This window comes from Aquila chrysaetos, chromosome 9 (assembly GCF_900496995.4).
Source record: "Aquila chrysaetos chrysaetos chromosome 9, bAquChr1.4, whole genome shotgun sequence".
NCBI classification, from domain to species: domain Eukaryota; kingdom Metazoa; phylum Chordata; class Aves; order Accipitriformes; family Accipitridae; genus Aquila; species Aquila chrysaetos.
In genome coordinates, this window is record NC_044012.1 from 42,808,992 (window position 1) to 42,821,097 (window position 12,106).

A 12,106-nucleotide genomic window follows, 5' to 3' on the forward strand; every position below is an offset into this window, starting at 1 on the left:
CGTTAATTTGCATCATCTTCAAAATATATGTTCTGTGTTCAGTTAAATTTCTGTGCATCTAATCTGGATTTGCAAGCTAATTCACGTGTTTAAAGGTTCTTATCTTAAAAGAATAAATTATTAGAAGAGCTTGAAATTAAGATCACAAGTTATATAGATAATATTTAGCTATATGAATTTCCATACAATGCCCCACCTTTCCATTCATTCTGCTGCCCCTTAATCAAAGATTTACTTGTTAAATGAGCAAGTTAAATTTATTTTTGACACAAATGTCTGTATAATTATGAAATACACCTCACTTTGGTTGACATGAAAAAAGCATAACTTGCCCTCTATTTTCTCATGTTACAAAATCTCTGCTTTGAAAACTATTCAACTTGATGAGTAATTTTCAAGCTTGTTTAATTCTGTTCCACGTAGTAAACTTTTCTTTCTAAACTTAAAGAACTGGAGTAGTTTGTAACGATACATCACCACGTACATTAAAAAAATATGTGCTTACGTAATACAACAAATAAGTAAAGGGAACCTCAAATTTAATTTTATTTCAGCTTAACGCTGTGGACTGCAGCTTGTAATAGAATTCTCTAAATAACTTAGGCATGTGCAAAGGCAAGTAGGTTTATCCTTACTCCCATCTATACAGACTCCTACTCTTTCACACTGTAGACTCTTAGAGTATCTGCTTGCATGTCCTCCTTGCATGAGGGTGTCTACAACATCACCTTTCAGCTGATGAGAACTGGTCTACCTGAAAACGTGACCTCCCCAGGGAAAAGGTCATCAGTTTGACAGTGGCATACAGTGAACTTTCCCCCTAGGAGCCTACACGCCCAATGTAGCATCTCTTCTTAGTATTTTTAGGAATTGGGCTGTCTCAACCTATTTTCTACCATATTTAGCCATGCTAGTCAAGGTCATCTTGTTGGACTCAAAAGTCTCCCAAAATTGCTGTGCTTATGTGATAGCTATGATAAAAGAAGAGTTTCATTGGCATTTAAATAATTGGATAAAATTTACCTGGCATCACAACAAATGACCCCTGTGGCTCCATGGCAACTAAGCAGGCACTGAGGATAGAAGGAGAGTCTGCTGATGAGATGCCACACATGCGGCACACCTCCTTTAGTTGTTTGCTGATTGTCTGCAGGGAACATTCCCCAAGGAGGATACTCCAGTCTGAAATGAATAAACATTATGATAGAACAGAATGGAGTTCTGAAATAGCTAGCACTTGCTTGAAAATAGCAAAATATTAATAACACTTTGCATTTCTTTAACACTGTACTATTCTGGACTGCCTCCCCATGTAAACAAGGTGTATGGCTCTGCAAACTGGGTATTCAAGCAGTTACTGCCGAGTATTTTATTCTGTGGTAGTGTGCTGGTCTTCCCGTGAACTAACTGCGTTACTCTGACAAATCACTGAAGATGATGTGTTTCTTTAAGAATGAGTCTTTCATTCTACCTGTAAGGTAGGAGGTACTTATCTGATGTGAAACAGGGCAACAGATTAAGGGTTCTTTTTCTAAGATTTTGTAATTTTTTTTTTTTTATTTACATACAAAACTTTTCCTGAAATGCACTGATTCTTTCTGAAAAAAAGGACATCTGTTTTCATCTAACATGCTGCATAATTGGAATACTTGAAATGTAAGCAAAGAGGTATGAATTCACACACTTGACATCAGAGAAATTTTGTTAAACTTTGTTATTAGTAAAATACACTAAATAAAGCAGATTTCAGTGGAGGTGCAGATATACATTCAAGAAACTACATTTAGCCATTTAAATGACATTATGTGTCCCAACAGAGGGAGGGAGTTGCTGATTAAATTCTTAATCTGTTTTCCTGCCTTCGTTCCATTTAACTTCTGTGTGTGAGATGGATACTAAATTCCCCTAACAGGGCAGGCAACAGCTCTTCTTCCCTGCATGTACTATATGGGAGAAAGCATTTAATTGCTGCTTTTTCCCCCCTAGAGTATTTCTTTGTGCTTGCAGACTGAATTGTTATTTATTGTGCACCATTTTTAATTTTTTTTTCCCATCTCATGAAATACAGAATCTCTTAAAATAAGCTAACCAGAGGAATTCATGTCTCCTTCAGTTATTAATGTAAAAGGACAAACACTCATGAAATATCTTTATCCTCCTGTCTAATTTACCTTCATGTTCCAACTCAGGAGATGGGTGAAGACTGAGAGCACCCTCTCAGAATCCCCTTTTCTTCCAATCAGTTACCAGACAAAACCTGGATAGTGGCCACAGCCATTAGAAATGGCAGAAAAGATGCTGAATGCATGTATTTAAATTAGCGAGAGGACTCACTGTTGAAGTGAAGCAAGGCAGTCCCTACCCTTGTTGGACTAAGGCACCTATACCTAAACCACTCCAGAGCTCCCTTTAAGTTCCCATAAAGCTGGTTAGGAATGCTAAATCTTGGGAACTCTTGGCAGGCTGCAGGGAATGCCTTATTGCTGATTAACACGGATTATCAGATAGTTTTGTATACCACAGAAAAAAAACCTGAGTTTTTTTTTGTTCAGTAACTTTTTTTTTTTGCAATAATTTTTTGTTTGTTTAGTTTAAGTTTAGGAATCAGAATTGAATCTTGTTTCTATTTCTGTAACAGGACAACATTTGTTCACATCTTTTTCTAACATGTGACAAACCCCATGACTTCCACTTGGAAGTACACTGTGCAAATACTAGTTAATCTACACAACATCTACAAGACATGAGGGAGTAATGTCAAACCCAGTGTACAAACAAGCAAATTGTTTATGCAAACCAATATAAAAATTCACTGCCAGGGTAGGATTATCACTCTCAAGTTGCTGGTTTTAAAGGTTTGTGATCGATTCTGTAAGTCATTCTGCCTTGCACACTAAGGCCATGTCTTCATTCCAAAAACACTGACAGTGACAGCACTAACATCTCATACCTTTTAACTCCCCGTGGCCTAGGCGGCCGAGCCGCCCGATTACAACTCTCCAAGGCAGTGATGTCATCTGTACAATACCAATGCACCATTCCCACAGCTTCTGCAGACCAATTTTACGTGCAGACAACTTGCTCCTCCTTGACCTGGAGGTTAAGCAAGAAGAAAAAAACAAGATGACCATCAAGGACAATATTCAGATTTCTATTCTATATGGTTATTTCACTGCTTACCCTCTATAGGAGTTCTCACAGTTCTGTGGCGTGCCTAGCTTACCTTTTACTAACAAGAAGCAGAAAAAGTATGTGTCTGCTTTCAGTACTATTACTGCAGTGACATGCAGGAGGTGTCAATGTGCTGAGCAACACACCAGTTGTTCTTGAAGGTAAGATTTGTAGGTAGCATTTGTAAAACAAATGTAACACAGTAACTTTTTTCCTCTGGAGTTTAAAAGTTATAAAAGTGCCAACTGAAATGTAACATCATGATCACATCAGCAGGAAAGGGATCACATCATTAGAAGGGACGAAAGACTGATGAGAGAGAGGGATGACAACTATAGACCTAGATATAAAGTAAAAAGTAAAGGTTTCTACCTGTTCGGTAAATCAATATTAACTATGCAGGTTTCCAACAATTCACCATGAAGGTCAGTGCAGGATGCCAGAAGCCAACGCTGATCGTGAGACAAACAATATCCAACAAAAAGCACATTGTATTTCTGACTGGCCTCTCCAAATGTTTCTCCCAGCTCTGTCTGTTTGTCTTTGATGGGTGCCAATATGAAAGGAGGCGAGTATAGCTGGATTGGGCTGGGCCTCTGCAATAAAGCCAACACAATCATCAGCAGATACATCAAAAACTATTTAATGCAAGAAACACGGAAACACAGATTGGCAGTGAGTACAGAAAAATGCGAGTTTGAAACAATAAATAAATTTAAGGCATTTGTAGTCCACAGAGATACTGGGAAAAGGGTGGTTATAGACAATTCATTTCTGCTAGTTAAAACTGATGCACTTCAAACCTTATCTAAAGATTTCTTTTTATATCCAGGGAAACTAAGGTATGAAAACAGTCTTTGGACAGGGTGATACCAGTTTCTGAAACAGTCAGGAGCTTAAACCTGTTGCTCTGTATATCCTTTTGCTAAAATTGATGCCATCTTCTCACCTCTGTCCATTCATATACTACCTACAGAGCAGTGGACAGCACAATCTGATGTGAGATACCAAGGTCTTCAACTCAGAAATTGCTCAGGTAGAGCTCAGACTTCATGTACAGTTTTCTACCTAGGCATTAGGTATAACATACTTCCGTGAACATCAGGCATGATGTCAGAAATTCTTTAAGTCTTATAGCTCACAGTTTAATTTCAGAAATACTTTGGGTTTTGAATCAGAACAGAACTAATTCATCAGATGTGCTGTACATGTGATTGATAGTGCTTCTCTTTCTTTAAGAGACAAACTACCCCTCACCCCTCAGAAAACCAATCTGCAAAAGGTTATAAGAAATCAAGGCCATTCAACTCCATTTAACAATAAGTAGAAGCAAATTAGTATTGTACATAATACACATGCAGCCCTCCTGCAGAGTCTGACAGTAATAAGTTATTAAATCCATCTTTTAATTTAAAAAAAAGTCATAAAATCACAGGAGGCTGAGACTGGGAGGGACATCTGATCATCTAGTCCAATCCTCCTGCTTAAATGGTCAACTAGAGCACGTTGCCCAGGACTCTTTGAGTATCTGCATCATTGGACATAGAGTGATATTGGATGTCATCTCCCATGATGGAGATGTTCAGCCTGCCAGGGCAGCTAGTTCTAGTGTTCAATCACCCCTACAGTCAAAAAGTTCTCTTGTGTTTTTTCATTTAAAAAGAATTTCTTGTATTTCAATTTGTGCCCACTGCCTCTTGTCCCATCACTGGATACCACTGAGAAGAGCCTGGCTCCATCTTCTTTACTCCCTCCCATCAGGTATTTATACACGTTTATCAGAGCCCTCCTGGCTAGACAACTGCAGCTCTCTTGGCGTTTCCTCAGTTGTCAGATGCTCCAGTCCCTTAATCATCTTTGTGGCCCTTTGCTGGCTTTGCCCAGATACGTTCGTGTTTCTTGTACTGAGGAGCCCAGAACCAGACAGAGTACGTTCCAGGTGGGGCCTCACCAGTGCTGAGGAGAGGAGAGTAATCGCCTCCCTTGCTCTACTGTCAGCACCCTTCCTAATGCAGCCCTGTCTGCTGTTGGCATTCTTTTCTGCAAGGGCACGCTGCTGGCTCACATTCGTCTTGTCCAACAGGACCTCCAGGTCTTCTCCTGCAAAGCTGCTTTCCAGATGGTTGACCCCAAACCCATCTTTGCTTTATAACTCCTCTCTGAAGAAAAGACATGATGGGCCTGACCAGACATGCTCGGTAGTTTAGAAACGGTCAGGGTACTTAATTTTTCAGGCAATGTTTGGAAGTCTGCAGTGCAGACTGACAGCAAACGCACGTAAAATGGAAAAAGTAGAGATCTGGTTAATTAAGTATGCTAAATGCAAGCTGCTCATGGAAACATTAGCCCCTGTTTTGGTGTCTTTTGTATCTTCAGGAAATTAAACATGAAATGCGAAGTGCAAGTTAATCAGCTTAGAGGAAAAGTAAGTTACAGTGTTTTCTTAGAGACATTAAGGGGTATCGTATTTCTGCTTATGTCACTTTCTAGAAGTATACCGCCCTGACAACAGTGCAGGAACATTAATTAAAGGGAGGGAGATGCTTGCAGGGGTCTTGCAAGTTTATTGCTCTTCCCCTTACACCTAGCTTGTAGTATGACTGTTGTAACTTGCTGCAAAATCCATCCTGCTGAACAGATTTTGAGGGAAGTATGAGGAGAGAGTGTGAAGAGGAGATGCCTGGGGTGATACTGCTCTTATAAATTTTCAGTGAGAGCTTCTGGTTTTACATGAGTAATGAAAGTTGCTGATAGGTTGGTTTTATGATGATTTTGAAACTAGGTTTTTAAACCCTAACAAGCTTGCCTTTATCCCAAGGTAAGTGTTTAACTGTCTAGTTGGTCCATTAAATCTAAATAAAACAGTCATCATTATCTTTCAAAGAATTAAAAACATTCACAGAAAGTAGAATGGATTATTCTTTTGAAATCCCTAAAATTCCAGAAACAGGGCTTAAATATTTACAGTTTAAAAAACAGATGAGAGATAAGCCCACTGAAATAGGGGGATTTCTCCATTTTGTCAGGGAGTTAATATGGTATCTGTAATTAGACACAGGAACTTAATTCATATATATGCATACGTACGTGTATATAAATAAAGGTTGGACATAAACACTTTCTTGCTGGAGTACTATAGACTAAAACTACAAAATGTCTCAGAATCCCAAGTAACAACATATATTTTCTTTTCTTTCACACTGATCTTTAACCTTTTACTTCACGACTCAAAACCAGAAGCTTAGAATGTTTTGAAAGCAGGCAGTCTGACATTTTTCATACTATTTTCTATTTAGTATTAGCTTACCTTTTCCCTTTATATTATCACTGCCTTCTATACCTTGAAAAAATACTCCAAAAAGTATTTTCTCTATTCTTTTTTTGATATTTGAGAAAAGGGGTTACACTTTAATAGCAGGCTTTCATTTTCTTGACACCAGACTAACCTCAGGATTTTTGAGGGTCATCTCAATGCTGGCAGCTGGCCCAAAGCCTGTGAGAGACTTGATGTGAATCTGTGTGGGCAATGGCCTCCTGCATTGGCAGTACACGGAAAATGCCAAAGACTTCAAGTGCTGAATGTAGAAAACCTGTTCATCCTTCATTGTCTGCAGCATGTACTGGCAAGGCACAATCTATATAATTCATACAAACAATAAAACATCTTTAAAGAGCTGTTCATTAATATCAAACCAGACTCACGCATTCATTAGCCATTTAACAACCCTGACACTTTGTATGTGGTATTCAATTATTTGCATTACAGTATCCTATCAGGGCTACTGCCCTTTTGCATGAATGGCTGCAACATTCAGGGACTATATTCCCTGATACAAAACTGCTGTTTCCATTATTATGATACATTTAAGGTTGCAAAATCTCTCAGAAAGCTAAGACTTGAACCGAAGAGTCTTCTTACAGGGCAACAACAACTGAATAGTACTAGAATACATCAGTAATAGCTGACACACAATAGCAAACACAGCTTACCAGAAACTCTCACCAAATTTTGCTTTCTGTAATATAAACATCATTGAATGAGAAACCCAATCAACTACACAAAAAGAACGATTATTTTCCCCAGTCAAGTCTTATTTTTCTGAAGTCCACTTTCTCATTCATACTGCAATTTGGGAAGGGCACATAATTAATTACATGTATAACATTTATCAAAGTATACCACAAGAAGTAACTACTAGTGGCTTTTAAAAGCAATAGCCTAAGACTTGGGGGTAGTTTTCATTTTTATTTTTTTAATCCTCAGTCCCAAGCCAAACACCCATATTCAAACACCATTAAACTTTTAAAACTCTTTTTCTGATCAACATCTTCGTTTGCAGGTAGCCTTTACTATATAACCTCCGTATTCGGAACTTTGTGTTTAGGCAGGTTTGCTTCCATAGTTTGTGGTTAGAATTAATATTTGTTTGCTGTTCATGTGGGAATCAGCACTACGGTGTCATTCTTAAAGAAGATTGTAGAGAGCAGAATTAAGATTCTATTACAATGATTTATGTGGTTGTTTCTCCTTTTCAATTTAGTAAACTGTGGAAGCTCAGCAATCTTATGCTGCTGTTCAGTTTTATTTGTTTCAGAAAGTAATGTGGAGCAAGACACTTAAATTTACATGTTCAACCACCAAGAAACAGAACTACAGTAAGATTTGCCTATGAGATTTGAGTTTGGTGGTTAAGACCCATCTGCACAACAAGAACAGATAGGATAAATGGCATAACATTCCTTAAGTAAACACAGCGTAACAAAAATAATCTTTTCAGTTCAAATCCTTTTAAAAATCAGAATTAAATCCCTGTAAACTCTTTTATTTTTTTATGTACTGTTGAGAAATACAGTGCCCTAGATGTGGCTGTGGAAACGTCTTTTCTTTTGAACAGCGAGATCTTTGGAGCAGAAACTGTCAATACAAAATATTTATCTCTAACACTATGAGACCCAAGCAGATTCTTTTAACAAATATTTTCAGTAGTAATAAAACGTAAGTATCACAAAACTTTTACTACTCCATCGTTCTTGCTTGAACCATTGGAACCTTGGTAGCATATTCTACTTACTAAATGCGACTGCGTGTTTTTAAAAGACAACTTCTGTATCAAGAATTTCAGAAGCTGGGCTTTTCCACTCTATATATGAATTGTAATAAATCTGTAAACATTTGGGTTTGATTTATTTTGAAATAACTGTGTATTTGTGTATACTACGTACAGCTGTGAGAATATTGTGCTGGTAACTATATCGTGTTACCCTGTACTTAGAGAAAATTGTCTACTATTTTGACTTAAAGTGGCAAAATGCCACATGTTTTGAGAAACAAACATTAAGTGCCCAGAAAATAAACAGTACTTTGAAAGAGTTGGTGAGCCCATTAGTTGTGTTATACAGACTAAGATACAATTTCAATACACAGTTTACATGTTCTTGTATTTCAGACATTGCGGTGTCAGGGGCTATTTTATTTTTAGTATCTTCAGGCCTGAATCAATTACATTGCCTGCAGTCTGCCACCATACAAAGTTGTGAGTCTGATTTTCAGTTCATCTCAAAGCCTGAAATATTTTGGTGACAGTTTCCCCCATCACTTCAGAGAACGATGAGGTCGAGATTACCAAAAATGACAAAAGTTTTCCATGCCCAATTTGAGATGCTGTAATAACTTCCAATTCTTTTTTTTAGAATTTAAATTAAAATGTATACAGAAATCATTCACGTGCCGCTTCTTGCATGTGTTGCAGATGTACGTGCATAGCTTGTAATCTCTGGCCTCCCATTCTCCCCCCCATTTATTTAGACTGAGCCACTGTGAATGAGGAGGCATGGCAAAATGCAGGCAAGTCTGGGCAATAGGCCAAGCTCTGCTTCCGACTACCCAAATTCAATTCTGAAGTAATTCCATAGTAAGTAACTATTATTATATGCCAAGTTACATGGTAAATTATTTTTAAGAAGCAGATAATAACAATACAATAGTTAAATTATGCATTAAATGTCTGGTTTCACATACTTCTTTTGGATTAAACAGTATAAATCAAGAGAATATAAAAAGCAAACTCCTCAACATGCAAAGTAATCGAAGGAGCAACTGGACATTTTTGGCAGTGACAACCCAAGTTGCAACTTAAATAATTGAAATCTCTCTTCAGGAAGCATCTAGCACATATGATTGCTAGAAGCATGCCACAGATTTGATGCAAGGATACTGTGGCTGCCTTAAGTTAATTTCCTCATCAAAACAAAAGCAAGTGTTTTTTTAATATATAGACTTGTACTATCAACAAAATAATTTGTAAATGTCACCTAAATTTTATATATTAACTTCCATTTTGTATCTTTTAGTATAGCATACGTATCAGAAGTACGCTGTGATAGAGTCACTCTCCAGTGTGAAGATACAGAGGAAGATAGAATTACCTGGAGAATGAAAGAATTCCTCATATTCTCAGGCAAGTTATCCAACATTTCTGTGTAGCATCTCATCAAACTTAACAGCCAAAAGTTGGTTGAAGCAGATTCTTCATCTGCAGTGTAGGTAAAAGGATCCACCATGTAGATGACAACTGCTGGAGGATAGGCATTGCTGTCCGCAGACTCTGGTTCAGTGGGAATCCCTATTCTTTCCCTCTCTGTAACACTAGAGACATACACGTTGTTAAATTCAAAGGCAAGTTAAAATCGTTAATGACTGTTTTCCTGTAAAGGTTTGCAAGGCTGAAGCAGAGGAGCAAAGAGGGGAGTACCAAGTGGTTCTTACGTTCAGAAGCAAAACTAAAAACTTGGCAACAGTGACTGAGGAGAGATGGCTTTTACTCACAGCAGTTCTTAATCCAAAATACCTGTTATTAATTGTGCATTAAAGATACTTACCATGAAGTCTAACATAATCTCATTTAATGCAATCAAGAATAGATTATGTCTGAAGAATATGGAAAAGTTGACTAATATTAGCTCTGTGGGTTTTCTTTCTATGTATGTGCATGCCTGGTTTTTGGTGCTGTTTATCGTTTTCTTTTGGGAGAGGTGGAAGGGGGAGGGAAGGAATTGAGAACTGAGGAAAAGTGCCAAAGTAATATTCATGGAGACTGAAGTCCTCTGTCTGATTACAGAAAAGGTTCCAGTGGTAATGGAAGGAGCAACTGAACTTTTTTTTGCTTGGTAAAACACTCCTCCATGCCTCAACCATGAATAGGAGGCTCAACATCTGTAAGTGATAAAAAGCAGCTCAGACTTACTTTGTCAGAAACCATGCTGCAGTTGATAAAATGGTATTTTGCATAGATCCAGTGAACAGATGTCTTAAGGATAACCCGAACTACAACAGGATGTGGGCTTTTCACTTAAGATACAGGAACTCCATAACATATATCATGACTATTAGTAATATGCATTATTATGAAAGTAATGAAAAACATGTTCCCTCAGGAAGTTACTTACATAAGATGTTAAAAAACCTTTTCCTGATTTTTATGTTTGATGGATGGCTATTTATAATGAAGTCTTTAAAAAAGTTGTGCTGCTAAAATTTATTTTCAAGTAACAGCAATATAATCCTGTTTCCTGACCTCACAGTATACCTGCTTGCAAAGCAACACTTGCAATGCAAGCAAATTAGAAAAAAAAAATCCATGGATTGCGTTTTGTATCTGCTACCATTACAGGCGTGATGGTGTGGCTCACATAAGAGGCATTCAGTGCCACATGAGATATCCTGCAGTACCTGACACAGGTGAGGCCAAGCTAGCAGATACGGCTCAGAACCTACGAGACACCTTGTGTTTTTCTTGTACTGCAACTGCAGACCAGGTGGGGTACCCTAAGGCATCTCAAACCGAACTACAACACCCATGTTCACAGCAGTTGAATCAAGTTTTGTTTCTTGTAACAAAAAAGGGGAGGTTGGTTTTTTTTGCAGCTCCCCTTTATCAGTAACTGCTACGAACAAATAAAAATGGGCCCTGCTCCATTTACAACTGGTCAGTAGTACTGCACATCAGAGGGTCCTCTGCTTTCAAGGATTTACGTAAGGCTTAAAGGTTGAGTTGTATGAAAGCAGGAAAACAGCGGATTTAATTAGAAGTGCTCTATGAGTCGTTTGAGCAGTTAAGTAACTTACCCTTCCTGTCCTTCTTGTTGCTGTTGTGGTAAGTTTTGACCCGATTCTGTGTCTCCTCCAGGACCTGTGCTTCCTTGTGAGCGGTCTGCTGTGTTTCCCCCAGTGCTGGTGTTTTGCCCCGAACCAATGTTCCCACTAAACCCTGGAGTAGAGGTAGTGGCCATCTGGTTAACGCCGGGTGTTGCAGAAGATGCTGACATCTGTGGCACAGAGGATCCAGAGGATGAACTACTTCCTGCTGGAAGGCTAGTGGTCCCACCACTGGGTGTGGAGTTGAAAGAATTGCCTGCTGGTGGTGCCCCAGCAGCTGAAAGACATGTTGAATTTGAGGGTACAGGTCCAGTGTTCCCAGGTACTGTTTGTGTCTGGCTGGCTGGCGCTGGGGTTTGGTACTTCGGTGGTAGCAGTAGGCTGCTGTCAAGCTGCAGAGTGGCTAAATAAGGTGCTGAAATAGCATATAAAGAGGAGAGGAGATTAATGACAGTCTGTCGGATCAAAGTGAACTGCATTAACCATAAAGTCATACAGTATTTTCTGCACTTTTAGAATACCCTAAGAGTATACAAATGCTCCGTGAATGTAATCTCCATTATAAATATTTACTTTGGAATCCATTCTTCAGGGTTTCTGTTCTAAGTGATATGAATCAAATGTCTTTAAAAACAGGACTGACTTTGCGGAGCTTTGTGAATCCAAGTTGGTACTGACACGGTACTGACATTATCGCTGGCTAGACTGTGTTGCGGTAACAGCTTTATATAGTGTTCAGCTTCGCAATATACTACAGGTTATCTTTGTCAGACTGAAAAC

At 38.4% G+C, this 12,106-nt stretch overlaps 1 protein-coding gene across 2 annotated transcripts in view; it reads right to left on the minus strand.

The window, feature by feature from the left end:
- MED13L (mediator complex subunit 13L) overlaps positions 1 to 12,106 on the minus strand; it is a 203,551-nt gene that overhangs the window by 12,325 nt on the left and 179,120 nt on the right. For both annotated transcript variants that reach the window (XM_030024899.2, XM_030024901.2), the window contains exons 21-26: positions 11,297 to 11,741; positions 9,598 to 9,817; positions 6,618 to 6,806; positions 3,544 to 3,767; positions 2,951 to 3,093; positions 1,024 to 1,182 (exon numbers count right to left, since the gene is read on the minus strand). In XM_030024899.2, the coding sequence (XP_029880759.1) occupies positions 1,024 to 1,182; positions 2,951 to 3,093; positions 3,544 to 3,767; positions 6,618 to 6,806; positions 9,598 to 9,817; positions 11,297 to 11,741 (1,380 nt within the window). The remainder of the gene's footprint in view (positions 1 to 1,023; positions 1,183 to 2,950; positions 3,094 to 3,543; positions 3,768 to 6,617; positions 6,807 to 9,597; positions 9,818 to 11,296; positions 11,742 to 12,106) is intronic.